General features: G+C 43.0%; 1 protein-coding gene across 4 annotated transcripts; it reads right to left on the reverse strand.

The window, feature by feature from the left end:
- Positions 1 to 2,196: 2,196 nt before the first annotated feature.
- Positions 2,197 to 26,697, reverse strand: FAM221A (family with sequence similarity 221 member A). 4 transcript variants are annotated; one of them, XR_012637887.1, is made up of 8 exons: positions 26,514 to 26,697; positions 22,153 to 22,326; positions 21,280 to 21,470; positions 17,760 to 17,966; positions 13,086 to 13,199; positions 12,263 to 12,351; positions 10,010 to 10,094; positions 2,272 to 2,371 (listed from the first exon to the last, which is right to left on the reverse strand). XR_012637887.1 is itself a non-coding variant. In XM_074943332.1 (7 exons), the coding sequence occupies exons 1-7, from the start codon at positions 26,576 to 26,578 to the stop codon at positions 2,309 to 2,311; spliced, it is 903 nt and encodes a 300-aa protein (XP_074799433.1). In that variant the 5' UTR covers positions 26,579 to 26,697; the 3' UTR covers positions 2,197 to 2,308. The 4 variants fall into 4 exon arrangements, 3 of the variants coding, with proteins under 3 accessions (XP_074799433.1, XP_074799435.1, XP_074799434.1); XM_074943332.1 differs by lacking the exon at positions 10,010 to 10,094 and having other exon boundaries at positions 2,197 to 2,371; XM_074943334.1 differs by lacking the exons at positions 10,010 to 10,094; positions 26,514 to 26,697 and adding an exon at positions 25,301 to 25,667 and having other exon boundaries at positions 2,197 to 2,371.
- Between the last annotated feature and the right edge of the window lie 1,051 nt (positions 26,698 to 27,748).

Raw genomic sequence — 27,748 nt, forward strand, 5'->3', positions numbered from 1 at the left:
AACATGTAACTTCATGTTTACTTCAAAGTTTCTGCATTAGCATAGCATATGTTGTAGTGCTTGTTCATGAGATAACACTGGGCTAGAATCAACAGGGGGAGCTCAAATTCATCTTCAGAAGTCCCACATAAAAGCTAGCTATTTTTATTTTAAAAATTCTCAGCAGCAGAGATTTTTAATATATATTTATATTTAACATTAAATGGATATGGGCTATCCTATTATGCATTTTAATGAATTTAATAAGTGTGTTAGCTAAATAGATTGACATACTTAATACACATTTATATATGTCATAGCTCTGCATGGCATTGTACAGAGAAATAAATACACATCTCCTGCCTCAAGGAGCTCACAGTCTAAACTGGGTAAGGTATGATACAGGAAAACCTATTTAGCCAGGGGGAGGTTTTCCACAAAACAAGATTAAATAGTTGCTGGTTTTCATGCAGTATATATTTTGTCCCTTCTTTCTTAATTTATATTTGATTAGTTTGGCAGGAGTATGATGGTCATTTTGGGGAGGCTGTAGGACATAAAGCATCAAAGGAGGATAATAGTGGTGTAGAGAAAGGTTGGGAAAAAACATAGAGGAGAGTTTCAGAGTAGCAGCCGTGTTAGTCTGTATCCGCAAAAAGAAAAGGAGTCCTTGTGGCACCTTAGAGACTAACAAATTTATTTGAGCATAAGCTTTTGTGAGCTACAGCTCACTTCATCAGATGCATGCAGTGGAAAATACAGTGGGGAGATTTTATCTGTAATCGAGTGACCGGAAAGGTTTAAGTGAGGCCAGCCCCCAAACCTGAAGCAAATACTCACCAGCAACCACGCACCACACAAAACCACTAACCCAGGAACCTATCCTTGCAACAAAGCCCATTGCCAGCTGTGTTCACATATCTATTCAGGGGACACTATCATAGGGCCTAATCACATCAGCCACATTATCAGAGGCTTGTTCACCTGCACATCTACCAATGTGATATATGCCATCATGTGCCAGCAATGCCCCTCTGCCATGTACATTGGCCAAACTGGACAGTCTCTACGTAAAAGAATAAATGGACACAAATCAGACGTCAAGAATTATAACATTCAAAAACCAGTCAGCGAACACTTCAACCTCTCTGGTCACTCGATTACAGACCAGAAGTCGCAATTCTTGAACAAAAAAACTTCAAAAACAGACTCCAGCGAGAGACTGCTGAATTGGAATTAATTTGCAAACTGAACACCATTACATTAGACTTGAATAAAGACTGGGAGTGGATGTATCATTACACAAAGTAAAACTATTTCCCCATGTTTATTCCCCCCCCACACACACACACTGTTCCTCACATGTTCTTGTCAACTGCTGGAAATGGCCCACCTTGATTATCACTACAAAAGGTTTTTTTTCCTCTCCTGCTGGTAATAGCTCACCTTACCTGATCACTCTCGTTACAGTGTGTATGGTAACATCCATTGTTTCATGTTCTCTGTGTATATAAAATCTCCCCACTGTATTTTCCACTGCATGCATCCAGTGAAGTGAGCTGTAGCTCACGAAAGCTTATGCTCAAATAAATTTGTTAGTCTCTAAGGTGCCACAAGTACTCCTGTTCTTTTTACAGAAGTGAGTGTATTAGAAGGATACAAAACAGGCATGAAGGGGAGCAGAATTAGCTGAATGCAGAGCCTGAGGTGAGAGAAGAATATATGTTGGCAGGGACAGAGCTTGCAGAAGCTTGAGGGTGAGAAAAAACAATTTGAATTTGATGTGGAAGATGTGAAGCCAGTGAAGGGAGCAGTGTCTGTGTCTTTTAAGAAAATATTAAAACTACAACCCCAATGAGTAGAAAGTTAGGAACAAGAATAACTCTAAGTCCACATATAAAGAAGCAAGTATGTAATGGAAGTCTGATGATATGATGTGGTGTATAATGTATATTTTACCTGCTGTCCTAAGGATCTGATTCAGCAAAGCACTTAAGCGTGTGTTTGCTGGATCAAAGCCTAAATAAAAAATTCTAGAAGTCTCTAAAAACCATCATTTTCTACTACATATGACTCAAAGGCGCGATCCATGCAGCAATATTTGAGAGCTTAGATAGTATATCAAGCTACTTTGATAAAAAGTAACAATTTTATTTGAAAGAACCAGAATCACCAAGTATTTTTAAATGAATTTAATCAATACTTTAATATAGCAGTGTTAATATTGAGAAACTAGAAAATACGTGTGTGCAATAAACACCATGAAAATACACTTAAATATAATGATAAACGATTCTGTATTACAAAAACTCCTTTGTTTCATTAATCTTCATGGATTCTTTGATAGCAGTGGACCTTTAACTTTCTGTTTAGCAGCCTTCTCCTTTTTCAGCTGCAATAAAAGAAAAACAGCAATGGTCCAAGCACAAGTGTGTCAACAAATCAATTATGCAGTACTAATTAAGCTACTACTTTATAATAGAAATCTAGGTACTTACCTGGCCCCCAACACCACAATACCTCACAAATATGAGTTTATCCTCACGCTCATTAGATGAAGAGAAATTCTATTAACACCATTTTACAGATGTGGAACACACACCAAAAGACTAACTAGCATACTCAAGGTCACAAAGGAAGTCTAGGCAGCTCTCCTGAGTTCTTGGTTGGTGCTTCAACCACAAGATCATTCTTCCTCCCAATTGATTTTCCCTTCACTAGTTTCCTTTTGCATGCTTTGATTTGCCAAAATATGTACCTACCATTTTTTACTGTGGATTTATATTCATCCCCCTGCAATTTCAATATAGCAACTCCTTCAATTTTGCATGTACATACCATAGCTTCGGAAGCCAGTAATTGGTCTACAGCACTCGCTGGAGTGTGATGCATGGGTACATTAACCATTATTTTGAATAACTGTACTGAGAAGGTGTGTGGATCTTTGGTGTGTAAGCGTTCACTGCACTGCCTTGAGAGACAGGGGGGGAAGATATCAAAGAGGGGTTGGGGAGATTTAAAGCAACATATTTAACCTGTGTCCCTTTTGTAATTTTATTGTATTCTTGAAGTGGAGTATCTTGTTTTGGTAGGGTTCTTTTAATATTTGTTAAATAAATACACCTGTTACTATGTGTTTATATTAGGCAAGACAAGGTCAAAGAAATACACCTTGCAATTGGAATGGAAAGTGATGAGATTTGTGATGGTTTTTAGTCCCTGGGGGAGTTCATTCCAGACTCAGACCACTCCTGAAGAAAGTTATGTCTCCCGCACAGATGAGCTTTACTCTTATTGTTGAGAGTTCCATTGTGCCAGAGAAGTGAAATTGTCCACCATTGTCTTCATCCCAGAACATCTGACAGTCTTTTAGGTATCCTGGGCTGAGGTCATGGAGCGCTCTGAAGATAAGAACTGAGACCTTGAACTCAACTCAAAATTCTGTGGAAAGCCAGTGTAGAGAGCAGAGGACAAGTGTGGCGCCCACCCACTTCCCAGGTTTTTCCAATAAGACAAGTGCGATATGCTCACAGAAGCCTGTGTTGCTGAGGAGACTAGCTGCAGCATTTTGTACTAGGTGGAGTTTTCTAAGTGCGAAGGTTTCATGTTCAGGTATATTACATTACATTACTGTAGTCCAGCCAAGTCTTCCTCCACTGGGATGGAAAAGAATCTCCTAGCCAAGCTGTGTTGAGGGTCCAACCCACACAAGACCTGGAGGGGTTAAAGTGGCTAAGCAGACCAATTAACTGCCCAGGCTGCACCTGGAGAAGGAGACAGAGAGCAGGTCACTAATTGGAAATGGGCTCAGCTGGGCAGGAACAGGAGAAGCCTATATAAAGCCCAGAAGCTGTAAGCAACAAGAGGCTTCAAGGAAGTAGTCTATAGTCATTCCCTGGGAGGAGGGTGTGTGGGCTGGCAAACTAAGAAAAAGGGGGAAGCTAGATAAGTAGGAAGAAGTCCATAGAAATAGCAGCAAGGAGTTGGACCATACAGACCTTGGCTGCTTGTTATAGGGCAATGATTCTCAGCCGGGGGGAGGTATGCAGAGGTCTTCCTGCGGGGGGGGGGGAACTCCTCTAGATATTTGCCTAGTTTTACAGCAGGCTACAAAAAAAAGCACTAGTGAAGTTGGTACAAACTAAAATTTCATACAGATGATATCTTGTTTATACTGCTGTATATATTATACACTGAAATGTAAGTATAATGTTTATATTCCAATTAATTTATGTATAAATAAGAAAATAAGCAATTTTTCAGTAATAGTGTGCCGGGACACATTTGTATTTTTAGGTCTGATTTTTGTAAGCAAGTAGTTTTTAAGTGAGGTGAAATGCAGGGGTATGTAAGACAAAAAAAGACACCTGAAAGGGGTACAGTAGTCTGGAAAGGTTGAGAGCCACTGTTATAGGGTCCCTGGGCTGGAATCCAGAGTAGAGAGTGGGCTTGGGTTCTCCTTCCAGCCACTGGGAAGTGGCAGAGGGCACTGGGGACACCAGCCAGACAGCTGGTCTGGAAGGTCTTTGATTTCTCTGGATGGGGAGGACCTTAGTGACCTGGCTGGAGGGCCCAGCCATGAACAGGAAGCTGCAGCTCTAACAGCAAGATGGGCCACAGAGTGAAAGAGACACTACCAAGAGAAGAGCAGTGCCTGGCACGAACCAATCCCTGAAGCTACCAGCAGGAGGTGCCACATGCAGTGAGTGGACCCCATGACACAACCGGACACAGCTGAAAGTGTTACCTGTGGTGACTGTTGTGATGAGGGCTCAGTGTTGGCAAAGAATCCAAGAGTACTCCTAGACTATAGACTGAATTGACTAATTGTGGCTATGAACCTTCAGCCAAAGGACATAGCATAGTAAAACGTTCTACGCCATAAAAGCCAGCACGCTTTTAAATGTCCAAATGCACATTCTACCACCATTCTGCACTTGCTCAGCCTGTAGTTGAACAGCTCCTTACTACTGTCCAGGCTGCCTGTGTATGGCTTCATGAGCCATGGCATTAAGGGGTAAGCTGAGTCCCCAAGGATAACTATAGGTATTTCAACATCCCCAATGGTTATTTTCTGGTCTGGGAAAAAAATCCCTTCCTGCAGCTTTTGAAACAGACCAGAGTTCCTGAAGATGCGAGCATCATGTACCTTTCCCGGCCATCCCACGTTGATGTTGGTGAAACGTCCCTTGTGATCCACCAGTGCTTGCAGCACTATTGAGAAGTACCCCTTGCGGTTTATGTAGTCACCGGCTTGGTGCTCCGGTGCCAAGATAGGGATATGGGTTCTGTCTATGGCCCCACCACAGTTAGGGAATCCCATTGCAGCAAAGCCATCCACTATGACCTGCACGTTTCCCAGGGTCGCTACCCTTGATATCCGCAGATCTTTGATTGCGTTGGCTACTTGCATCACAGCAGCCCCCACACTATATTTGCCCACTCCAAATTGATTCCCGACTGACTGATAGCTGTCTGGCGTTGCAAGCTTCCACAGGGCTACTGCCACTCGCTTCTCAACTGTGAGGGCTGCTCTCATCTTAGTATTGTTGTACTTCAGGGCAGGGGAAAGCAAGTCACAAAGTTCCATGAAAGTGCCCTTACGCATGCGAAAGTTTCGCAGCCACTGGGAATTGTCCCAGACCTGCAACACTGTGCAGTCTCACCAGTCTGTGCTTGTTTCCCGAGCCCAGAATCGGCGTTCCACTGCATGAACCTGCCCCATTAGCACCATGATGCCCACGTTGCCAGGGCCCGTGCTTTGAGAGAAGTCTGTGTCCATGTCCTCATCACTCACATCACCGTGCTGATGTCGCCTACTCGCCCGGTATCGCTTTGCCAGGTTCTGGTGCTGCATATACTGCTGGATAATGCGCGTGGTGTTTAATGTGCTCCTAATTGCCAAAGTGATCTGAGCGGGCTCCATGCTTGCCGTAGTATGGTGTCTGCACAGAAAAAAGGCGCGGAACGATTGTCTGCCGTTGCCCTGACGGAGGGAGGGGCGACTGACAACATGGCTTACAGGGTTGGCTTACTGGGAATTAAAATCAACAAAGGGGGTGGCTTTGCAAGAAACTGAATGGCCCCCTCAAGGACAGAACTCAAAACCGGGTTTAGCAGGCCGTTGATTTCACAGAGGTAGGGAGGGAGGAGAAAATGAATACAAAACAAATCTGGTCTATTTCTTGTTTTGAGCCACTTCATCTATCTTTATACATCTTGCTGGCAGCAGACTGTGCAGTACAACAGCTAGCCATCATCATCTCCTGGTGCTTGGCAGAAGACGGTGCAGTATGACGACTAGCCATCATTTTCTGCTAGCCAGAGGTTAAAAGACAGTGCACTGCCGGTAGGACTCAATCGCCACAAGATGAAACAAGGGAAATGACCTGGCTGAGTCACTCCCATGTTTGCCCAGGCGCCCGGTTAAAAGAGCACCCAGGACTACGTCGATGACGGCTACCAGTCATACTGCACTGTCTGCTGCCAAAAGGCAATAAACTGCCTCTGTGTAGCAATTCAGTACCATGTCTGCCAGCACCCAGGAGACATATGGTGATGGTTAGCTGAGCGGGCTCCATGCTTGCCGTGGTATGGCGTCTGCACAGGTAACTCAAGAAAAAAGGCGCAAAACGATTGTCTGCCCTTGCTTTCACGGAGGGAGGGAGGGAACGGGGGCCTGATGATATGTACCTGGAACCACCCGCGACAATGTTTTAGCCTCATCAGGCACTGGGATTTCTACCCAGAATTCAAATGGGCGGCGGAGACTGCGGGAACTGTGGGATAGCCACCCACAGTGCAACGCTCCGGAAGTCGACGGTTGCCTCGGTACTGTGGACACACTCCGACTACATGCACTTAGAGCATTTGTGTGGGGACAAACACAATCAACTGTATAAAAACGCTTTCTACAAAACCGACTTCTATAAATTCTACCTAATTTTGTAGTGTAGACATACCCTGAGTTTGCTCAGGAACGGGAAGTTTGACACTCTGTGATAGTTGGCTAGTATTGGGTTAGCCAGCATGGGTTTCTTCAATGTTAGTCAGACTATTCTGTGTTTGAAGGAGGAAGGGAAGATTCCTTCTCTGAATGAGGCTGTGATGCTGGTAAACCAAGTGCCAGCTCTTGCAGAGTCTGTAGATGTCTGCTGAATACTGTGAAATTCATAGCTGGAAACCAAACCAGTTCACCTATATGTTAATATTGTTCTAGATAAGTGTTAGACTTGTAAGGACGTGTTTAGGTGCTATAAAAAGACTAAGCTGCTGCATGCATTAACATTACAATTGTAATGTCTGTATACCATGTTACAAGGTAAAATATAAGTTTAAAAATGCCTGCTCCAAACTTGTGAACTGAGAAGGGAATAGTGGCTCATCCAGGAGGGCTATCAAAGTTGTGAGCCATTGTAGGACAAAAGCTTTAATTGCCCCATCCACCCATGGAGAAGTACATGCAGAAGGCCTCATCCCGTGAGTTGGAATGCTGCAAGAGGGAAATAAAGATAGCTGACATGGAACCATAGGCTGAACTCATTTAACCTGTAAATTATCTCATTTCTTTTTTCTAGTTAATAAATCCTCTGTTAATTTACTATGGGACTGGCTACCAGCATTGTCTTTGGTGTGAGATCTAAGGTACAAATTGATCTGAGGTAAGTGACTGGTCACAACCTAAATGTTTTATGATTTCTGGTGTAAGTGACCATTTATCACTAAATCCAGCTTGCCTGGGTGGCAAGATAGATTGGCGAGCCCAAGGGGATGGTCTGTGACTACATAGTAAGACTGTTACAGTGATCCAGAAGATCACGTTTGTTACTGGGTTGGTAAAATCTAATTATGATACATACCACTAGTTTGGGATATCTGCCCTGCCTTTATCAGTTTGTCTGCCCTGAGACTGGCACTCAGTTGTGAACCACTCTAGACAGCATGACCAAAGCATTGGCTATTTCACTCAGGAGTGGCACTAGTTGTGAATCTGACCTATGCCCTTCCTGGCTTGTGAAAGTCATGAACAAGTCTTGGATCAGGACTCCTTTAGGGTGTCCAAAACTTCTCGATGAGTCAATGTACTGAATTCTGAGAATGCAGTTGGTTCTTAGTGAGTGCAGGCAAAGCAGATCCATTCTGTTTGAGAAGACTTCCTGAATGTGTGTGATTGTTTTAGTGAAGTAGGATAGTTTTTTGTGGTGCTTGGTGTTCTTGGCTCTGATACAGTTTGTAGGCATTCAGGATTGAAGGAATTTACCACTCTGGCTAGTTCCTTGGGGTGGGATTTGGCAGCCTCAAAGAAAGCTGATAGGAAAGCTCTTGGCTTGAAATACAGCCTCAGTATAGGCTTTGAGGAATTTGTTTCATCCTGTCGGAATCAGTCTTTGTATTTCCACCCTCTCTCTTCATCCAGCACAGGGTGTCAGAAAATCAAGATAATCTGTGTGGCCAATGGGGAGAAGGGGTCATTTGGGGGCAAACATGTCAATGGCAGAGGCCAGTGTAGAATGATTCACCAGGTCCTTGATTCCTCACCCCGTGGGCGGGGTGCTGTTCTCCTTTAGCAGGCTTTGGAATTTGTTGGAGTACGAGTCAGCTATGTGGGTAAGGCCCTGCATTTTCTGTTTTTGTTTAAATTTCCTAGAAATTTATCAACATTTGTTACAAAAAATAAAAAGGAGTGAAAAATCAGTGCAAAAAATGAACTTTGCAGTTTTCTGTGTAAATTTCACTCTCCTCTTTCCTGTTTTTGTTTTTTTAACTTCCAAAACAGACCTAATTTTTCATTTTTGACTAATTTTGGCATGAAAAGTAGTTCACTAACTTATTTGCTTTGAATGCTATAAACATCCATTCTATCGGTAGAACAGGTAATATGTATGTGATGGGCGTGTGATTGACAGCAGTACACATCAGCGCTCAAGTCATTCCAGTACTTCTGATCCATCCCCATCCCCACTCTGGAAAAAGAGATGGTGGATCAGAAACTAGGGCCACCCAGGTTACTGAGCCGCCATCTCACCTTCCAGAGAGGGGAGGTGGGAAGTTCTGGCCCTTCCAATATTTGGGTGGGGAAAAATAATTGCTTTTATAAAACCCAGGAATTTTTTGGTTAAAAACTGAAAACAAAAGGGCCAGACATGATCTGTGAAAGTCGTAGGGAGACAAGTGAGGAGATGGGTTTTGCGGGGGTTGTATCTGTGGTCTTGTTAGTATCAATATAGAAATCTCCAGGACAACTGGGGTATTTTACCACCATTGCCAACCGCATGCCAGTGAGCTCCTTCATGAATCCTTTTCTGTGGTGGTCTGTTTTCAAAGAAAATGAATGGAGTACCAACTGGCTTTTTGTCATTTCTAGGTCAGGGGCGTACCAAGTATCCTGGGAGAATGCGGTTGGCTACGACAGAACTTGCTCTGTCATCCAGCCAGGTCTTGGTGATGCAGGCTATATCAGGAGCCTCATCACTGATGTAGTTGTGTATTGTTTGTTAGCAGTAGGTCTTGCATTGATCAACATCCGCTTTAGTTTGTGATGCCTTGTGCTGTCTGTTTCTGACCTGTGGACTATGTAGTGGACCTGTGCAGCATACAGGTGTGTTATGTCTGGCATCTAGCTTCTTTTTGCTTTCCTGTTTTCTTGGACTGGTCCTCCCAATTTGAACTGTGATAGGTTATGAAGTAAATGTTGCCATGGGATGTTCCAAGTGAAGGAACGGGTTGTCTGGTTTACCAGTTGCTATAGGAAAGGCAGCTCTGTTGGATATATTTTGGATCTGTAACTTGGCTGAGTCCTGGGAAGGGGCAGAGCAGTGTTTCCCTGGAGCAGTGATGGGTATGCTGGAAGCAATGTGGCATAACGGGAATGGAAACTGTAATAAATGACAATAATAGGGCTGAGTCCAGCAAGAGGAAGTGTCAATGGCATCAGACATCCATTTCCTTGAAATAAACTGTCTGTCATGACACCCCTGTTGCTCTTACCTGCTTTGGGAGGGAGATGTAGAGGGTGAGAAATGGCACTTACCTTTTAGTCTTGTCTGAGTAAGAGCTGAAAAGTAGCCTGCCAGCAGGTGGAGAGGTATCTAGAGGAGCAGGGCTGGGTCTCCTTCCTTTTAAAAAAAGAAAAGGAGTACTTGTGGCAACTTAGACACTAACCAATTTATTTGAGCATAAGCTTTCGTGAGCTACAGATCCGATGAAGTGAGCTGTAGCTCACGAAAGCTTATGCTCAAATAAATTGGTTAGTCTCTAAGGTGCCACAAGTACTCCTTTTCTTTTTGCGAATACAGACTAACACGGCTGTTACTCTGAAACCTTCCTTTTAAACGAACACAGCCCTTAGGCTGCCTCGTTCCTGTGGATGGTTCCTGAGCTGAGGGAGGGACTGGGAGAGGAATCACAGCCCCACTTTAATCTTTTGAAAATTAAAGGAAATTTTCTGAAAAGTAGTAAGTGACCAGAGCTGGTGCTGGTTGTGTGTGGGGCCAGCGAGAGATGGACCCTGCTGCCGCCACTGGTGCTAGGTCCCCATTGGGAAGATTCTTTGCAGGGTCAGGGTCTTACTCACTTTTTTGACATACATGCCTAAAGTTATGCACACGGGTAAGTCCTGTTGTGGGACTACTCATACGCTCAAGAAAAAGAAAATGCCTCAGTCTTTGCAGAATTGGATCAAATATCTGAAATTCTTACCTCTTCACCAAGGAAAAGAAAATACTTGAAAATATCTTGAGACTTAGTAGTAATGCTATATCTATAAACTATTACATTTTCAAAATCTGTAGCACATTTCTTTTTTTGTAATGTTTCTCAAGAAAAGATTCAATTTCAAAGACCAATTCTCACAGAAACAAACACTACCTGATGCAGGAAACAAGCATAATATTAGGCTTTATCAAAACTAGTTAAGTGAAATATTACTTTATAGAGGAATGGATAGAATTCACTTCCGGCTAAGATGGTGGAGTTAAGTAATACTGAGTTAAACCAGAATCTGAATGACTACATATAAATTAAAGAGGTATTAAGCAGTTTTATGACTGAGAGTGGCAGTCCATGTTTTTCTGGGTATCCGAAGGAGGTTTGTGGGTTTATTTTGTTTTTACAGTTTCTCCTAGTTGTCCAAAACAATTACTGATATTTTTGTTTCTGTGATTGTTTGGTATTTTGGTGCAGTTATGCTTTGGCTTTCCTCTGGCCAAAGCAAGTTAAGTTTTTAAATTAAATCTGCCTGATCTCGGTGGGAAGGTCACTGAACTATTCCAGATAGGATTAGCCTATGGACCTACGCTATTAGGTCACTATGTTGTAACCAGTTTCAGAATGGTAGCCGTGTTTACTCTGTATCAGGAAAAAGAACGAGGGTACTAGTGGCACTTCAGACTAACAAATGTATTTGGGCATAAGCTTTTGTGGACTAAAACCCACTTCATCAGATGCATGGAGTGGAAAATAGAGTAGATATATCTATATGAGAGAGATCAATTAAGGTGGGCTATTATCAGTAGGAGGAAGAAAAAACTTTTGTAGTGATAATCAGGATGGCCCATTTCAAAGAGTTGACAAGAAGGTGTGAGTAACAGTAGGGGGAAAAATTAGCATGGGGAAATAGTTTTTAGTTTGGGAGTGGATGGGTCATTAGTCTTTATTCAAGCCTAATTTAATGGTGTCCAGTTTGCAAATTAATTCCAGTTCTGCAGTTTCTTGTTGGAGTCTGTTTTTGAAGGGTTTTTTTGTTGAATTGCAACTTTTAGGTCTGTAATTGAGTGTCCAGGGAGGTTGAAGTGTTATAATTCTTGACGTCTGATTTGTGTCCATTGATGCTTCTGCGTAGAGACTGTCCGGTTTGGCCAATGTACATGGCAGAGGGGCATTAATTGATTTGTCTCGTTAGAGTTGGTATGGCAATCCCCATTTTTTCATGTAGTGTGTGTGTGTGTGTGTGTGTGTGTGTGTATATATATATATATATGTGTATATATATATATGTATCTTCCTACTGTATTTTCCACTCCATGCATCTGATGAAGTGAGTTTTAGCCCACGAAAGCTTATGCCCAAATAAATTTGTTAGTCTCTAAGGTGCCACTAGTACTCCTCGTTCTTTATGTTGTAACCCTCATTTTGAAATGCTTAATACATTTTTCAGGATCAGAATACCAGTTAAAGCAACGTGCACCATTGTAGGCAAGTTCTAATTTTAAGTTTATCCACCTTAAATTGAGCCTCTTTATTTTTAAGGAACATGTTTGTATTAAACCTAAATACAATGACTTGCCCGTTCCTGGTACTGTTCTTCAAAATAAGCCATGTCCTCTTCTTCAGAACTCCTTAAATTAGAAACTTGCTTTGCTGCACTAGAGCCACCTGAAAAAACACAAAACAAATGTCTATTAAAAATACTTGTTTTTATTTCAATATTCTTTATATTTGGAAAGATTTTCAAATGAAAATTTCAGTCTGCACAAGGGAGAAGTGCCCTATTTTACTTAAAAGCAATACCTTCAGCCAAGTAAGCAGCACTGTTAACTAGGTCTGGAATGAAAAGACCAGTAGTCTCTATGAGAGGCCTCAGAGGAGCTACATTGTGACTACCATCTTACTAGCCATGGGACAGAAGTGACCTTACAGCTATGTCGATATAGGCAGAAAGCCATAGCCCAGTATTACACTGAGTAAATACATACAGTGTGTTCTCTTACTGGAAACAAAAATGGAGAGAGAGTACTCCAGTGAATAGAGGATTTCATTATTAAAGGAAACAGGTGCAGGGGGAGGGCATCAAAAGCAAGAAAATCTAGTTATTAAACTAATCATTTAGTTTCTCTAAAACATTAAACTAATGAGAGAGATTCTCTAAAACAATGAAAAAACCCTTGTTTTGAAAACCTTGATTACAGAAAAGTTTGTATATTAATTACATACACCCCTCTTAGAGGAAATATCTTAAATATTTGCTTTAGTTTTGAACTCTAATGTACACTTTTAAGCTTTCCTTAACATCAAAAAGTCAACATTATACAGTGTACTCAGTATAAAGGCAATCTGACATTAATACACCACAATTTAAAAAAAAAAAGCATGGTAGTTCATTTCATTACCACTAGTTAGTTGTGAGCTGGCTTGTGCAGAACTGGATGGGCCTTGGAATGCTTTTAGAAATGGATGGTCCATGCCACTACTAGGTGACTCTAGAAACTCAGCAGAGGGTGCCCCTAATAGAAAACATATTGGGGGGAAAAATTAGCTTCACAAGAAGAGTTAATCATACATGATGGAAATCAAACATACCTACCAGTTAAAATAAATAATGCTGATAATTAGTAAACAGCATGAAAAAATTATACATTGTGTATCATCCAGTACACTAGAACAAAGTAGGTGTGGTAAAAGAACCAAAGTATGGCTTGAAAAGAAATTAAATGGCTGAGCTCTTCTCCTCCTGTTGCTGTGACTGTACTATATGGTAACTACATTGCAGAAAGATCGTGGAGACCAGACCCAGATTTTAAAATATAATTAAATACCAACAGTATTTCAAAATAAAGACTCCTGATTCTCTTTACTCCCCTGTAATGTAGTTTTGAATGTAGAAGTTCTCTAAGAACCAGGGGTGTAAGATGATAACCCAGTTCTACATATGCCCAATTTTGTTACAAGATTACAATTAATACTCAGTATACAAATCAGCTTGAAATCCCACTATGAATTGTGCCTCACACTGGGGGAAAAAAATCATTTATCTGCACGTGTCAGGCTGAAAACTTAAAATGAATAATAAGAGAAAACAAAGATACCCCAACATGTAACTGTTAATGGGGAATCATCAATGAATGGGAGTGTTTCTAACGGGCATCTGTTCTTAGCCCAATGTCATTCAACATCTGTACAGGTGACCTGGAAAAAAATATAAAATCATGGCTAGTAAAGTTTGCAGATGACACAAAAATTGGTGGAATGGTAAACAGTGATAAGGATAAGTCAGTTATGCAGAGTGATCTGAATCATTTGGTAAACTGGGCTCATTCAAATAACATGCATTTCAGTATGGCCAAATGCAAAATCATACATCTAAAGAACAAAGAATTAGATTACACATACGGGATGGGGACTGTATCTTGGGAAGAAGTGCCTCTGACGAGGACTTACACTTATGGGTTAGATGACCAAGTGGCACATGAGAGCCACAGAGCTATATTGGGATAAGAGGGCCAATTCAGTTCTTTAATATATAAACAGGGGAATATCAAGTAGGCGTTTTCAATGTCTTCATTGAATGTCAATATCCTTCAACCAGAATGTAATCTTCTGGATACAGAAATAAATGAATGAATTTCATAGAACTGGAAGGGACCTCAAGAGATCATCGAATCCAGTCCCTGACACTCAAGGCAGGACTAAGTATTATCTAGACCATACCTGACAGGTGTCTGTCCAACCTGCCTCCAAAATCCCCAGTGATGGAGATTCCATAATCTCCCTAGGCAATTTATTTCAGTGCTTAACCACCCTGACAGTTAAGAAGTTTTTCCTAATGTCCAATCTAAACCGCCCTTGGTGCAATTTAAGCCCATTGCTTCTTGTCCGATCCTCAGGGGTTAAGAACCATTTTTCTTCCTCTTCCTTGTAACAACCTTTTATGTACTTGAAAACTATTATGTCCCCTCAGTCTTCTCTTCTCCAGACTAAACAAACCCACTTTTTTCAATCTTCCCTCATAGGCCATGTTTTCTAAACCTTTAATCATTTTCGTTTCTCTTCTCTGGACTTTCTTCAATTTGTCCACATCTTTCCTGAAATGTGGCATCCAGAACTGGACACAATACTCCAGTTGAGGCCTAATCAGCGCAGAGTACAGCAGAAGAATTACTTCTCATGTCTTGATTACAATACTCCTGCTTATGTTTGCCTTTTTTGCAACAGCGTTATATTGTTGACTCATAGTTAGCTTGTGATTCACTATGACCCCCAGATCCCTTTCCACAGTACTCCTTCTTAGGCAGTCATTTCCCATTTTGTATGTGTGCAACATTGTCCCCTTCCTAAGTGGAGCACTTTGCATTTGTCTTTATTGAATTTCATCCTATTTACTTCAGACCATTTCTCTAGTTTGTCCAGATCATTTTGAATTTTAATCCTATCCTCCAAAGCACTTGCAACCCCTCCCAGCTTGGTATTGTCTGCAAACTTTTAGTGTACTCTCTGCTATTATCTAAATCGGGGATGAGCAACCTTTGGCATGCAGCCAGTCAGGGAAATCCGCTGGCAGGCTGGGACGGTTTCTTTCCCTGCAGCATCTGCAGGTTCGGCCGATCGCAGCTCCTACTGGCCGTGGTTCGCTGTTCCAGGTCAACAGGGGCTGTGGGAAGTGGCATCCCTCAGCCCACACAGCTTCCCGCAGCCCCCATTGGCCTGGAATAGCAAGCCACGGTCAGTGTGAGCTGCAATCAGCAGAACCTACGGACGCTGCAGATAAAGAAACCGTCCCAGCCCGCCAGCAGATTTCCCTGATGAGACACATGCCAGAGGTTGTTGATCCCTGATCCTAAATCATTGATGAAGATATTGAACAAAACCAGACCCGAAACCAACCTTGCAAGACCCCACTCGTTATGCTCTTCCAGCATGACTGAACCACTGATAACTACTCTCTGGGAATGATTTTCCAGCCAGTTATACATTCACCTTACAGTAGCTCCATCTAGGTTGTAGTTCCCTAGCTTGTTTATGAGAAGGTCATGCAAGACAGTATTAAAAGCCTTACTAACATCAAGATAGACATCTACCACTTCCCCCTTATCCACAAAGCTTGTTACCCTGTCAAAGAAGGCTATCAGGGTTGTTTCACATGATTTGTTCTTGACAAATCCATGCTGACTGTTGTTTATCACCTTATTCTCTTCTAGGTGTTTTTAAATTGATCGCTTAATTATTTGCTCCATTATCTTTCCAGGTATAGAAGTTAAGCTGACTGTTCTGTAATTCCCCAGGTTATCCTTATTTCCCTTTTTTATAGATGGGCACTGTATTTGCCCTTTTCCAGTCTTCTGGAATCTATTCCATGACTTCTCAAAGATAATTGCTAATGGGTCAGATATCTCCTCAGTCAACTCCTTGAGTATTCTAGGATGCAATTCATCAGGCCATAGTGATTTGAAGACCTCTAATTTGTCTAAGTAATTTTTGACTTGTTCTTTCCCTATTTTAGACTCTGATCCTACCTCATGTTCACTGGCATTCACTGTTAGATGTCCAGTTGCCACCAACCTTCTTGGTGAAAACCGAAACCAAGTCATTAAGTACCTCTGCCATTTCCACATTTTCTGTTAGTTCCCCCTCCCCCATTCTGCCCTTGGTCTTCCTCTTGCTTCTAATGTATTCGTAGCATGTTTTCTTGTTTCCTTTTATGTCCCTAGCTAGTTTGATCTTGTTTTGTGCCTTGGCTTTTCCAGTTTTGTCCCTACATACATATGTTTATATTCATCCTTTGTAATTTGACCAAGTTTCCACTTTTTGCAGGACTTTTTTGATCATTGAAGATCTCCTGGTTAAGCCAGAGTGGTCTTTTGCCATAGTGACTCTTTCCTAAACAGTGGAATAGTTTGTTCTTGTGCCCTTAATGTCTCTTTGAAAAACTGCCAACAGTGATCAATTGTTTTTTCCCTTAGATTTGCTTCCCATGGGATTTTACCAACCAACTCCCTGAGTTTGCTAAAGTCTGCCTTCTTGAAATCCATTGTCTTTATTGTGCTGTTCTCCCTCCTACCATTCCTTAGAATCATGAACTCTACCATTTCATGATCACTTTTACCCAAGTTGCCTTCCACTTTCAAATTCTCAACCAGTTTCTCCCTATTTGTCAAAATTAAATGTAGAACAGCCTCCCCCGTAGTAGTTTTCTCCACTTTCTGAAATAAAAAATTGTCTCCAATACATTCCAAGAACTTGTTGGATAATCTATGCCCTCCTGTGTTTTTCCCAACAGATGTCTGGGTACTTGAAGTCGCCCATCACCACCAAGTCCTGTGCTTTGGATGATTTTGTTAGTTTAAAAAAAGCCTCCTCCACCTCTTCCTGGTTTGGTGGTCTGCAGTAGACCCCTACCACGACATCATCTTTTTGTTTTTATCCCTTTTTGTCCTTACCCAGAGACTTTCAACAAGTCTGTTTCTCATTTCTATCTCAACCTCAGTCCAAGTGTATACATTTTTAATATATAAGGCCAGAGCTGGCTCTACTGTTTTTGCTGCCCCAAGCAGCATGCCGAATTGCCGCCTGAAAAAGGGAGCTGCTGCCGAATTGCCACCGTGGAACTGTGAAGATACAAGCTGATGCCAAATTGTCGTGGCGGTGAAAAAACCCATGCAGCCCTAACGATGCATGGACTGCCGCCCCTTTAAGATTGCTGCCCCAGGCACCTGTTTGGAAAGCTGGAGCCTGGAGCCGGCCCTGTTTAAGGCAATACCTCCTCCCTTTTTTCCCTGCCATCCTTCCTGAGCAAGCTGTATCCTTCTATACCAATATTCCAGTCATGCATATTATTCCACCAAGTCTCCATGATGCCAACTGTCATATCTAATTTCTATAGTTCTTTTCTACAAGAAGTCAGAAGATGATCATCTCTTGCCTTTAAATCTATTAAAATCAGGAATTGGGAGTCCCCATCCTATGGGAAAGTCTAACTTGCCCTGAAACTTCATATTTCAAGAGACTTCCATATAAGAAAATTAAATAGACAAAGGATCAAAATATTATCTCAAGTCTCCTGCACTTACCGACTCCGCTGTCATCAAGTCTCATGTAGCCTTCGGCCAGTGAACTAAAGCCAGTTAATCCTCCCATTGCAGCATAAGGAACATCCTGCCCCACAGGTTTTCCCTGGGCTATGCGCTCTTGTTTAGTTTCCACAACCGTTTCATGAGCATATGTTGGCTGACCACACCCACAGGTAAAGCAGCTGTGAAATCCTGAACATTTGGAACCTAAATAAAAAGTATTCAGAGTGAGATAATGGAGTCTATTCATTTATTATCTCTCTCACACTAGAGTTTCCCTAAATTGTTGCTTTCCCAAGCACTGCTGATTTCCTTCCATGCATAAGTACCCAACCACACTTCCCATTTGGATGCTCTACAAGAAAAAGGATGAACATGTGCTTAAATCATGGGAATCTGAGTTCTATTCCTGGAATCAGTCCTAGCCAAATCAAAGGATTGACTGTGCACGTGCTCCCACAATTTGTCCAACAATTTAAACGAGGTGGAGGCAGCTTCAGCTAAGGCAGGGGTGGGCAAACTACAGCCTGCAGGCTGCATCCAGACCATCAAACCTTTAAATCCAGCCCTCTATCTCTTACCAGGGAGCAGGATCAGGGGCTTGCCCTGCTTGTGCCATAGCTCCATGTGGCTCCCGGAAGCAGTGGCACGTCCCCCACCTCCTACATGTAGGAGCAGCCAGGGGGCTCCACACACTATGCCTGCTCCAAGCACTGGCTCTGCAGCTCCCGTTGGCTGGAGTGGGTGCCTGCGGACAGGGCAGAACGCAGAGGTGCCTGGCCAGGGCTGTGCCTCTGTGTACAAGCCAGAGGGGGGACATGCTGCTGCTCCTACTGCTTCTGAGAGCTGCAGAGGCAGCGCCTGCAGATGGGGCAGCTCGCAAACCCACCTGGCCGCGCCTCCGCATAGGAGCCGGACTCAGAGGGGGGACATGTTGCTGCTTCCGGGAGCTGCTTGAGGTAAGCGCTGCCCAGAGCCTGCACCCCGACCTCCTCCTGGGCCCCTACCCCGGCCCCTACCCCAGCCCCCACCCTGGCACCTGTACCCCCTCCCACACCCCAACCCCCTACCTCAGCCCAGAGCCCCCTCCTGCACCCTGAACTCATTTCTGGCCCCACCCCAGAGCCCACAGCTGGAGCCTGCACCCCAACCTGCAATTTCATGAGCATTCATAGTCCTCCACACAATTTCCATACCCAGATGTGGCCCTTAAGTCAAAAAGTTTGCCCACCCCTGAGCTAAGGTAACAACTAGTGAGTGAGATCCACTGTTGTTATGCTCTCCCAGATGGCAGCAGTAGCGTAGCTAGTGGAGGAGCGGGGCAACGGCTGCTCTCCCACTGAGCAGAAGTGGCACCTTTTTAATTTTTTGGCGCCTTTAATTTTTACTCACCTGGCGGAGCTCCAGGTCTTTCAGCATCGGGTCCTTCTCTCGCTCCGGGTCTTCGGCAGCACTGAAGGACCCCAACACCACCACCACCATCACCACCAAAATGCTGCCGAAGACCCGGAGCGAGCGAAGGACCCGATGCTGAAGACCTTGAGCGCCGCTGGGCGAGTACTAGCGGGTGGCGCCTTTTTTTATCTCCGCTCCTCTGGTTTTCTCCCTTCAGGCTTCATTGGGTTAGGGTAAACAAGCCAAACCCCTTGAGTCTCCTCTCATAAGGGAGGTTTTCCATTCCTTTGATCATTATAGTAACCCTTCTCTGCACCTGTTCCAGTTTGAATTCATCTTTCTTATACATGGGAGACCAGAACTGCACACAGTATTCCAGATGAGGTCTCACCAGTGCCTTGTATAATGGTAATAACACTTCCCTATCTCTACTGGAAATACCTCACCTGATGCATCCTAGGATTGCATTTAGCCTTTTTCACCGCTGTATCACATTAGCAGCTCATAGTCATCCTGTCATCAACACACACCTAGGTCTTTCTCCTCCTCTGTTCCTTTCCACAGGTTCATCCACAGCTTATAGCAAAAATTCTTATTAGTCCTTAAGTGTATGACCTTGAACTATTAAATTTCATCCCATTTCTATTCCAGTTTTTAAGGTTCTCCAGATTTTCTTGTGTGATATTCCAGTCCTCCCCTGTTTTGGCAGTACCTCCCAACTTTGTCATCCACAAATTTTATTAGAACACTGCCATGTTTTGGACCTCTACAGTGGTTCTCAAACTGTGATTCAAGACTCCCAAAATTCTTCTTGGTGCTCTACAAAATAGAACACTTGCGATGCAAGAAATGGGGGACTGTAAAGCTGGGAACAGGAGAGAGGCTACGAAGAGTCTCTATTACAAAGTAGACCACAGAATGAAATATCTGCAAAACTACTACCACGGTTACTTCTTTATGATTGAATCAAGAGCACTCTGATGACTTAGTCCCATCTTTGGGAGCAAAGAAATCACTTCACTGTATATTTCTATGCACATATATACTACAGGTTATAAGAGTATATAGGATAAACCCAGTGGATATATACTCCTACAGAAAACAAAAAATCCATCAACACTATTCCGGTGTTGATCCTGTTCCTCACCGATCACAGCCATTGCTTGCAACCAGGATGGTTTTATTTATTTGTTTAAAGAAAAGGAAGTACCCTGATTTGTATAAAAACAAAAGCCAGGGTTCCAAATATTCTAGTCACAAGGCAAACAAGACTGAGAGCCAAAGTTGTGTAAACTAACTCCAGTATAATAAAAATGTACAATTTTCAAGAGAGGGGTCAATTCCTGACATCTACAGAATTTTCAAACACAGCCAGGCCTCTTAACTATCATATATACTTGAAGCATTAGAAAATTTATTAAGCATAATATGACCTGTCATTCAAAAATATTATATTCGTTTGTAGTTTAAAGATTCAGTATGAAACAATCCAGTTACACTTAAACTAATTTGCTACACATGATTTAGAGTTAATTCTTGAAAGGCTGTTATATCAATGTTGTATATTATTCTGTTAGATATTATTCCCCATTCTGCAAGCAAAACTGGTTTATGAGATCCTTCCTCTATAAATTATTTCACATACTTCATGCAAGTAATTTACTAACAATCTAGAAATCTAGCTAAAAATATCCATCAATATATCATTTGAAGAGATCTAAAAGACAGAAAATCATCTGAAGAATTGGTTTTTTTTACCCATGAAAGCTTATGCCTTAATAAATCCGTTAGTCTTTAAGGTGCCACCGGACTCCTTGTTGTTTTTGTGGATAGAGACTAACACGGCTACCCCTCTGATACTTGAGTACATAGTTTAACTGCTGATAATAATTCCTGTTTTAGGGCCAAATCCTAGTCCCACTAAAGTCAATAGCAAAACTTCAACTGAACTGAGTGATACCAGAATTTAACCATTAGTATATTAAATTAGTGTTACCAATAATCTTGCATGGGCATGAAGTGCTATTTCCTGCTAAGTTTAGAAAATATACCTGTATTTAAAGCCTATGCGTCTTAAGTTAGTAGTAACGAATACTGCATGTGTATTTATAGGAAACTAACTTACAGGAGTTACAGGAAAATCCAGGTGCTGCACTGTGCTGATCAGCAAAGTGCTTGCATCTACAACGAATGGGCTGAGTGCCATTTAGAGGGACATAGTGATAGGATTTGCACTGGCAACGGCTCACACGACAGGGTACACAAATAGGACGATTTTTTGGAATCTCTTCATAATCTGTTTTGTGTTGTTTATACCTAAAAACAGAAAAAAAAATTAGTACATATGCATATGGGCTATAACAATACCCTTATAGTTCAAAGAGACCAGGTCACTGAGGTACCAACATGGCTGCAACAACACTGCAAACAATTATAGCTCAAAGTCATTCAGCATTTACCATTAAAAATTTCTTTAAGGAATTTATAATTTAGATTTCAAGTTTAAGGCAGAGATACATTTAGTTCTTCTACAAACAAAAAATGTGCTCATTCTCACAAAAGCTAGGTTTCGTTGCTGTGTGGGGTTTCAAGTGCTTTTTAAGTTATACTCTAGTGAAAAAATATGGCAGACCTTTAAATTTGACTTTGGCACCATTTCAAGTATATATTTTCAAAGCAGTATGTGGTGATGGAATCAAATGGTCATAGATCCACACAATAAGTGTAAATATATCAGTAAATTAAAAGCTCTAAACCCTTGAATTTATCTCTGACTACTTCAATCTCTGGTAGACTCACAGTTCCAAGCATAAACTGCATTTATAGATCACTATAGAATGATTTCTTTCGTCTCAAAAATGCTTCCTTAAATTACATCAATCTTTTCACCCCAGATTCTCAGGTTAACTACTGCTATGACACTGCGTTTTATAAACATTTTACATTTTCTAAGTAAAAACAAAGTTCAGTAGCAAGAAGAAAAAAAAACAAAACTCACCTATGGGTACAAAAACAGTGTGTCTCTGGGCCCACAAGTTTACAGTCCATCCCAGTTGGTGATCTCCAGCTCACATACAATCTGTTCTGTAATCGTATTGGTAACATTTTTCTTTTGTATTCTTCATATTGCTCAGGGGTAAAGAGTTTCCCTCTATCGTCATCACCTACAATTCTGCAACATATAATTGTGTTTCATAATATTTTAATTACATTTAACTTTCAGTAAAATCGAGGGAGGCAAAGGTAGATTGCAATTCTGAAAATATAATGATACACCAGTAAACAACACTGAACATTATTTTATCTTCCATAATAGTACCCTAGAGATAACCTTTGTAAGGAACTGTACTCAAGTTTTTAAACAAATGCTTATAAACTGGCTTTAATGTATGGAAAAAAGAACAGGAGTACTTGTGGCACTTTAGAGACTAACAAATTTATTTGAGCATAAGCTTTTGTGGGCTACAGCCCACTGCATCGGACGCATAGAATGGAACACATAGTAAGAAGATATATATATATATATACATACAGAAAACATGAAAAGGTGGAAGTAGCCATACCAACTGTAAGAGGCTAATTAATTAAGATGGTATGAAAAGTGTGTAAAGAAGGGCTAAGGAAGGATGGAGTGGAGCGGCAAGCTACCAAGTTCCTTTTTACGTTGAAGAAAACGGACTGCAAGTCAGGAGTTCTGGGGTCTTCCTAGCTCTGACTCAGACTTCCTGCATGACCACTAACAAGCCACGTCATCTCTCTATGGCAGAGGTCCCCAAACTGTGGGGCACGACCCCCTAGGGGAGTATGGAGGAATATTTGGTGGGGTGTGGTGGTGACCAGGCCAGCCCCCACAGGGGATGGAGAGGAAGTGCCACCCAGCCCCCCCCCCACTCTGTTCTGGCCCTGGCCCCAGCCTCACTGCAGCTCTGCACCCACTGCAGCCCAGCTGCGGCTCCACCCCAGCCTGGGCCCCTGGCCGCGACTTTGTTCCTGGCCCTGGCCCTGGCTCTGCTCCCAGCCCCAGCCCCACTCTAAGTCTTGCTCCCTTACCCCTATCCACGTCTCCCCACCTGCCCCAGGAGCTGTGACCCCACTCCCATCCTTGGCTCAGGGGCGGGGGACAGGTGCAAACAGGGGTAAGGGGGGCATGACCCTAGAAAGTTCAGGGGCCACTGCTGTATGGTTATGTCTTCGCTCCAGAGTTATCTATTCTTGAGTTAACTCTTCTGAAGTTAACCCAGCTTGAATCACAGCTGCCACACCATGAAATAACACTCAAGTTGTTTTGAATGGTATATTAGCAGCGCAAAGTGATTGTGTAAGCCAGTAGGTTTCAACCTTTCCAAACTACTGTACCCCTTTCAGAAGTCTTGATTTGCCTTGAGTACCCCAAGTTTCACCTCACTTAAAAACTACTTGCGTACAAAATCAGACATAAAAATACAAAAGTTACAAAAATACAAAAGCATACTATGACTGAGAAAATTGCTTATTTTCTCATTTTGACTATATTAAATTTTAGTTTGTACTGACTTCGACAGTGCTTTTTATGCAGCCTGTTTTAAAACTAGGCAAATATCAAGATGAGTTGATGTACCCCTTGGAAAACCTCTGCGTACCCCCAAGAGTACACAAAACCCAGTTGAGAACCACTGCTATAAGCAGCTGATGAGTCATGCTAACCAGAGCAGTAACCTACATCCCAACAGGCCAGCCAGCTTGAATTAACTATGCTCGAGATTTGTGTATGTGGACAGGACTCAAGGGGCAACACTCAAGTTATAATTCTAGTTAACTCTGCAATGAGGACAAACCCTAAAAGGCCTTTGGTTTCCCCATTTGTAAAACAGGAATAATACTTACCTGTCTCATGGAGTTGTTAAACTTAATTCATTCATGTTTATAAAATGCTATAAAAATTTATAGTATTATTATAAGTTGCATGTGTTAAGACTTTTTACAAATAGATATAACATGGGCCTGTTTTTCAGTAAGCTATAGTGTGGATATACATATGCAAATTCACAATAGATCAGCAATGTACAATATCACAGTAATGTGCGCTAATATAGTTCTTCAACACCTGATATAACAATTTATTGAAATTTACTCTCCTTTTTAAAGCATTTTGAACATATATGGATAAAAAGTATGATTACCTACATCTTTCATATTTTACTGAATGTTTTCTTAAGCTAAAAATAGTGTGCAAGGTATTGCATCACGTAGGTTAAGTAAAACAGGAGCTAATTCACTTTTGCGGTTTTTTAAAAGTTATTATTTTAATAAGATGCACCTAGAGATTCTTACAAATGGGGACATTTTTATAATTGTCAAAATAAAATGTGTGTCAATTTGTATTTCCTGAAAAAAATAGTTGAACTGGCTTACTGTCCTCCCAAACTATTTCACAAAAGTTTACTCATGGGCAGATGGCAGGCATACAAGCACACCTGGGCATGGGGAACAGAAACATAATTTCCATTCTCATATTTCAACTGAGATATATCTAAAAGATGAGTATATATGTCAACAGAAAAGGTACTTGCATGTCAAAATATTCACAGACAAAGCTCAAAGAGACAAATATTAATAGAGCCATAATACCAGAGATAAAGGCATTGCATGGGGTAGTTGGAAGATTTCCCTCTCCCTGCCTTTGAAAAAGAAACATTTTTTAAAGTTCTGAAGTGTTCTGATGTATCCACAGAACTCATTAAAACATTCTAGAGTCCTGGTGATTCCTAAATTTTGCTGAGCTCTCCTATCCAGAATTTCAATCAATGATAACTTAAAAATCAGCCGTAGCATATCGCACAGCAAGAAAAGAAAGAAGTCTAACAGCAAAAGGTAGATAACACCAGGATTATAATCTCAGGTGGAGTATTAAATAACATTTTTATTTACAAAACACTCCTTCCCGTTGCTAAGCAAGAAGCTTTGTTGCTTTGGTGTTTCCATGGAGGAAAAAAGCGTTCTTCCCATGTCTCAAAAAACAAAACAAAAAAGATTGCAGGTTCCTGAAGATATTTGGATGGGGACAGATTTGCATGAGACGAGAACCTTGTCAGATAAAATATACTGGTATAATTTTGCCATGTGGCATCAGGTTCTGCAGATGTGGCCTTTGTTAACAAGCATGTTACCTCTGGAGACACAAATCCACAGTTTGAGAACTGCAAAACTAAGCATCCCTGATGGTATCTTCTAGACCAGTGGTCTCCAAACTTTTTGGATCAGGCACCCCCAGGGCTAGCTCTAGGGGGGCAAAAAAAAAAAGAAAGAAGAAGAGCTGCCGCTGGCGTGTCGCCGAAGACGGAGCGGGAAGAACCGAGCTGCCGCCAGAGTGCCTCCGAAGAATCAAAGGTCCAGGAGCGCTGCTGCCGCCATGCCGGCGGTGCTCCTTCACCGGCGCTCCTCCTTCACTGGCGCTCCTCCTGCCGCGCAACCCCAGGGATGGTCTTGCGCACCCCCTGCCGTGCGCGCACTCCACTTTGGAGACCACTGTTCTAGACTGAGCACTGAGTCCCACTGGGTAGATAGAAAGATTAACCTAAATAATAATCTCTCCAGAAGCCTGTGGAACCCCATAAAATTGGGTCCCTAATCCATGAATTATTGGAACTCATTTACAAAACTTTTCTTAAACATTACATGAATATATTGTCTCATACTATAGAATTAGAATTTATAATCCCTATTGCATGACGAGATATCTTTGAGCTATAATGTATCTTAATTAAAACTATCTTTAGATAGGCCTTTTCCTCAAAAAAAAGCATTTTATTAAAAAAATCCCATTTAAATAAAAAAATCTGATTTTTTTTTAAATCATTGATTTTTATCCACCCTGCCTTCAGGGGAACCTCTCTCTATACTCCGGCAGAGCGCCTCCGCCAGTCTAACAGCAGAGGCTGACTTGGCTGAGAAATTACCCAGTGTCCAACCCTTCTAATTTAGAGGATTCCCCTACCTGGATGCTCCAAACCACACCCGCCAGGGATTCACGTTTATTCTCTCGTAAAACGGTATTTCAGCTTTATTAAAGTGTTCCCCGAGGAGAGTTACTCCTGCTTCTTCAACCAGCACCCGCCATCTCCAGCCCAGGGGGTAGGGAGCCTGACCCCCCCAGCCCACCCCCAAGAGGGGCAGGAGAAAGAGCCTGCGAACTACACCCCAGGCACCTGCGCCCCCATCCCCAGGAGAGTGGCGGCGACCCACGCCCCAGCCCCAGCCGAGCGGGGACGGGGACCGACCCCGGGGCCAGGTGAGACCGTGACACACCAGGGAGGGCCTTAACATTATCCGCAGCCCTCTGAAACTCAGTGCGGTCCCGTCCCGGTGCAGGCGGCCCCTCACCTCCGGTACTCCAGGTACTCGTCCACCGCCGCCGCGCCCCCGGCCTGAACCCGCAGCCGCTCCATCAGCGCCGGTCTCCCAGGCCCTGGGGTTGGGGGGGCGCCTCGCAGCGCCGGTTGCCCGCTCGGAAGCGCCGCCCTCCCAGCCGAGGGGGAAGGCGGCTCCGGCGGGAGACGAGCGCTTGCCCCCGCCCTCCGCGCGGCTGGGCCGTTGCTCGGCTGGCGCCGGTTCAACGGGTCTCCAGCGGGGACTGGCTGACTGCGCCCGCCCCGAGCTTCCCTCCCCCCGCCCAGTCTCCGCAGTATCCCCCCAGCGCAGCCGGTGCCTCAGTCCACCCCGCCCCCCCGGGGCAGTTTTATCCCCCTGGTCTTTCTGCGGGGGGAGAGGAATCAGCGGGGTAGAAGGGCTGGTGATATAGCCACAGGGGTGTGTAGCTTTGCCCGCAAGAGGTTTCTAGTGCAGACAAGGCTTTCATTGCCTTTATACTGGTATAAGGCCAGGGCCGCACTAGGGGCTGAGCTACCTTACAGAGTTGTATCGACAATCATCAGCTTCCGTGGACAAAACGGTGGAGGTGTACACACTGAAACGCTCCTCCCGCCCATGGAACTCCCCGGCTATGCCGACATAACAGAACCTCCTTCGTCAGAGGGGTAGAGCTTTTTGCAGCAAAGTTATATTGACAGAGTGTCAACTAAGAGCACTGCACTTAGTTATGTCCCTGTAAATGGTCTCTAGGTGGTATCCATCCTAACCCCTCTGAACTCTGCTGCCCTGCACCCAGGTACACAAGCTTCTGCCCCTCCCTCCTTTAAAGGCCCAGGAATTTTTGAAATTCCACTTTCTGTTTGCTCCCTGTGGACAGCTCACATCACATCTTCCCAGCCAGCCATACAGCAAATGCTCTCCCGCTTGGAGCACACCTGAATTGTTGGATCTGCTGGCTCTGTGGGGAGAGGAGGCTGTGCAGTCCCAGCTCCACTCCAGTAGGAACTTCGATACTTATGGGCAGATTTCTTATGGCCTGTTGGATAAGGGCTACAAACGGGACATGCATCAGTGCCATGCGAAGATAAAGGAGCAGAGGTAGGCGTACCAGAAGGCAAGGGAGTCAAACTGTTGCTCTGGTGCTGTGCTGAAGACCTGCTGCTTCTATAAGGAGCTGGACACCATCCTCGGCAGTGATCCCACCTCCACCGCGAAGAGCCCTGTGGATACTTCGGGAGGGAAGGGGA

The sequence above is a fragment of the Natator depressus genome, chromosome 2 (assembly GCF_965152275.1).
Source record: "Natator depressus isolate rNatDep1 chromosome 2, rNatDep2.hap1, whole genome shotgun sequence".
NCBI lineage: Eukaryota > Metazoa > Chordata > Testudines > Cheloniidae > Natator > Natator depressus.

Bases quoted from the DNA above. Each gene is read 5' to 3' on its own strand.
- FAM221A (XM_074943332.1), bottom strand. From the start codon at position 26,578: ATGGAGCGGCTGCGGGTTCAGGCCGGGGGCGCGGCGGCGGTGGACGAG. The intron at 17,967-21,279 runs GTAAGTTAGTTT...CTTTTTATTTAG, and splicing joins TGGATTTTCCTGTAACTCCT to GTTCCAAATGTTCAGGATTT. The intron at 2,372-12,262 runs GCAAGTCATTGT...CTTTTATTGCAG, and splicing joins AAGAACAGTACCAGGAACGG to CTGAAAAAGGAGAAGGCTGC.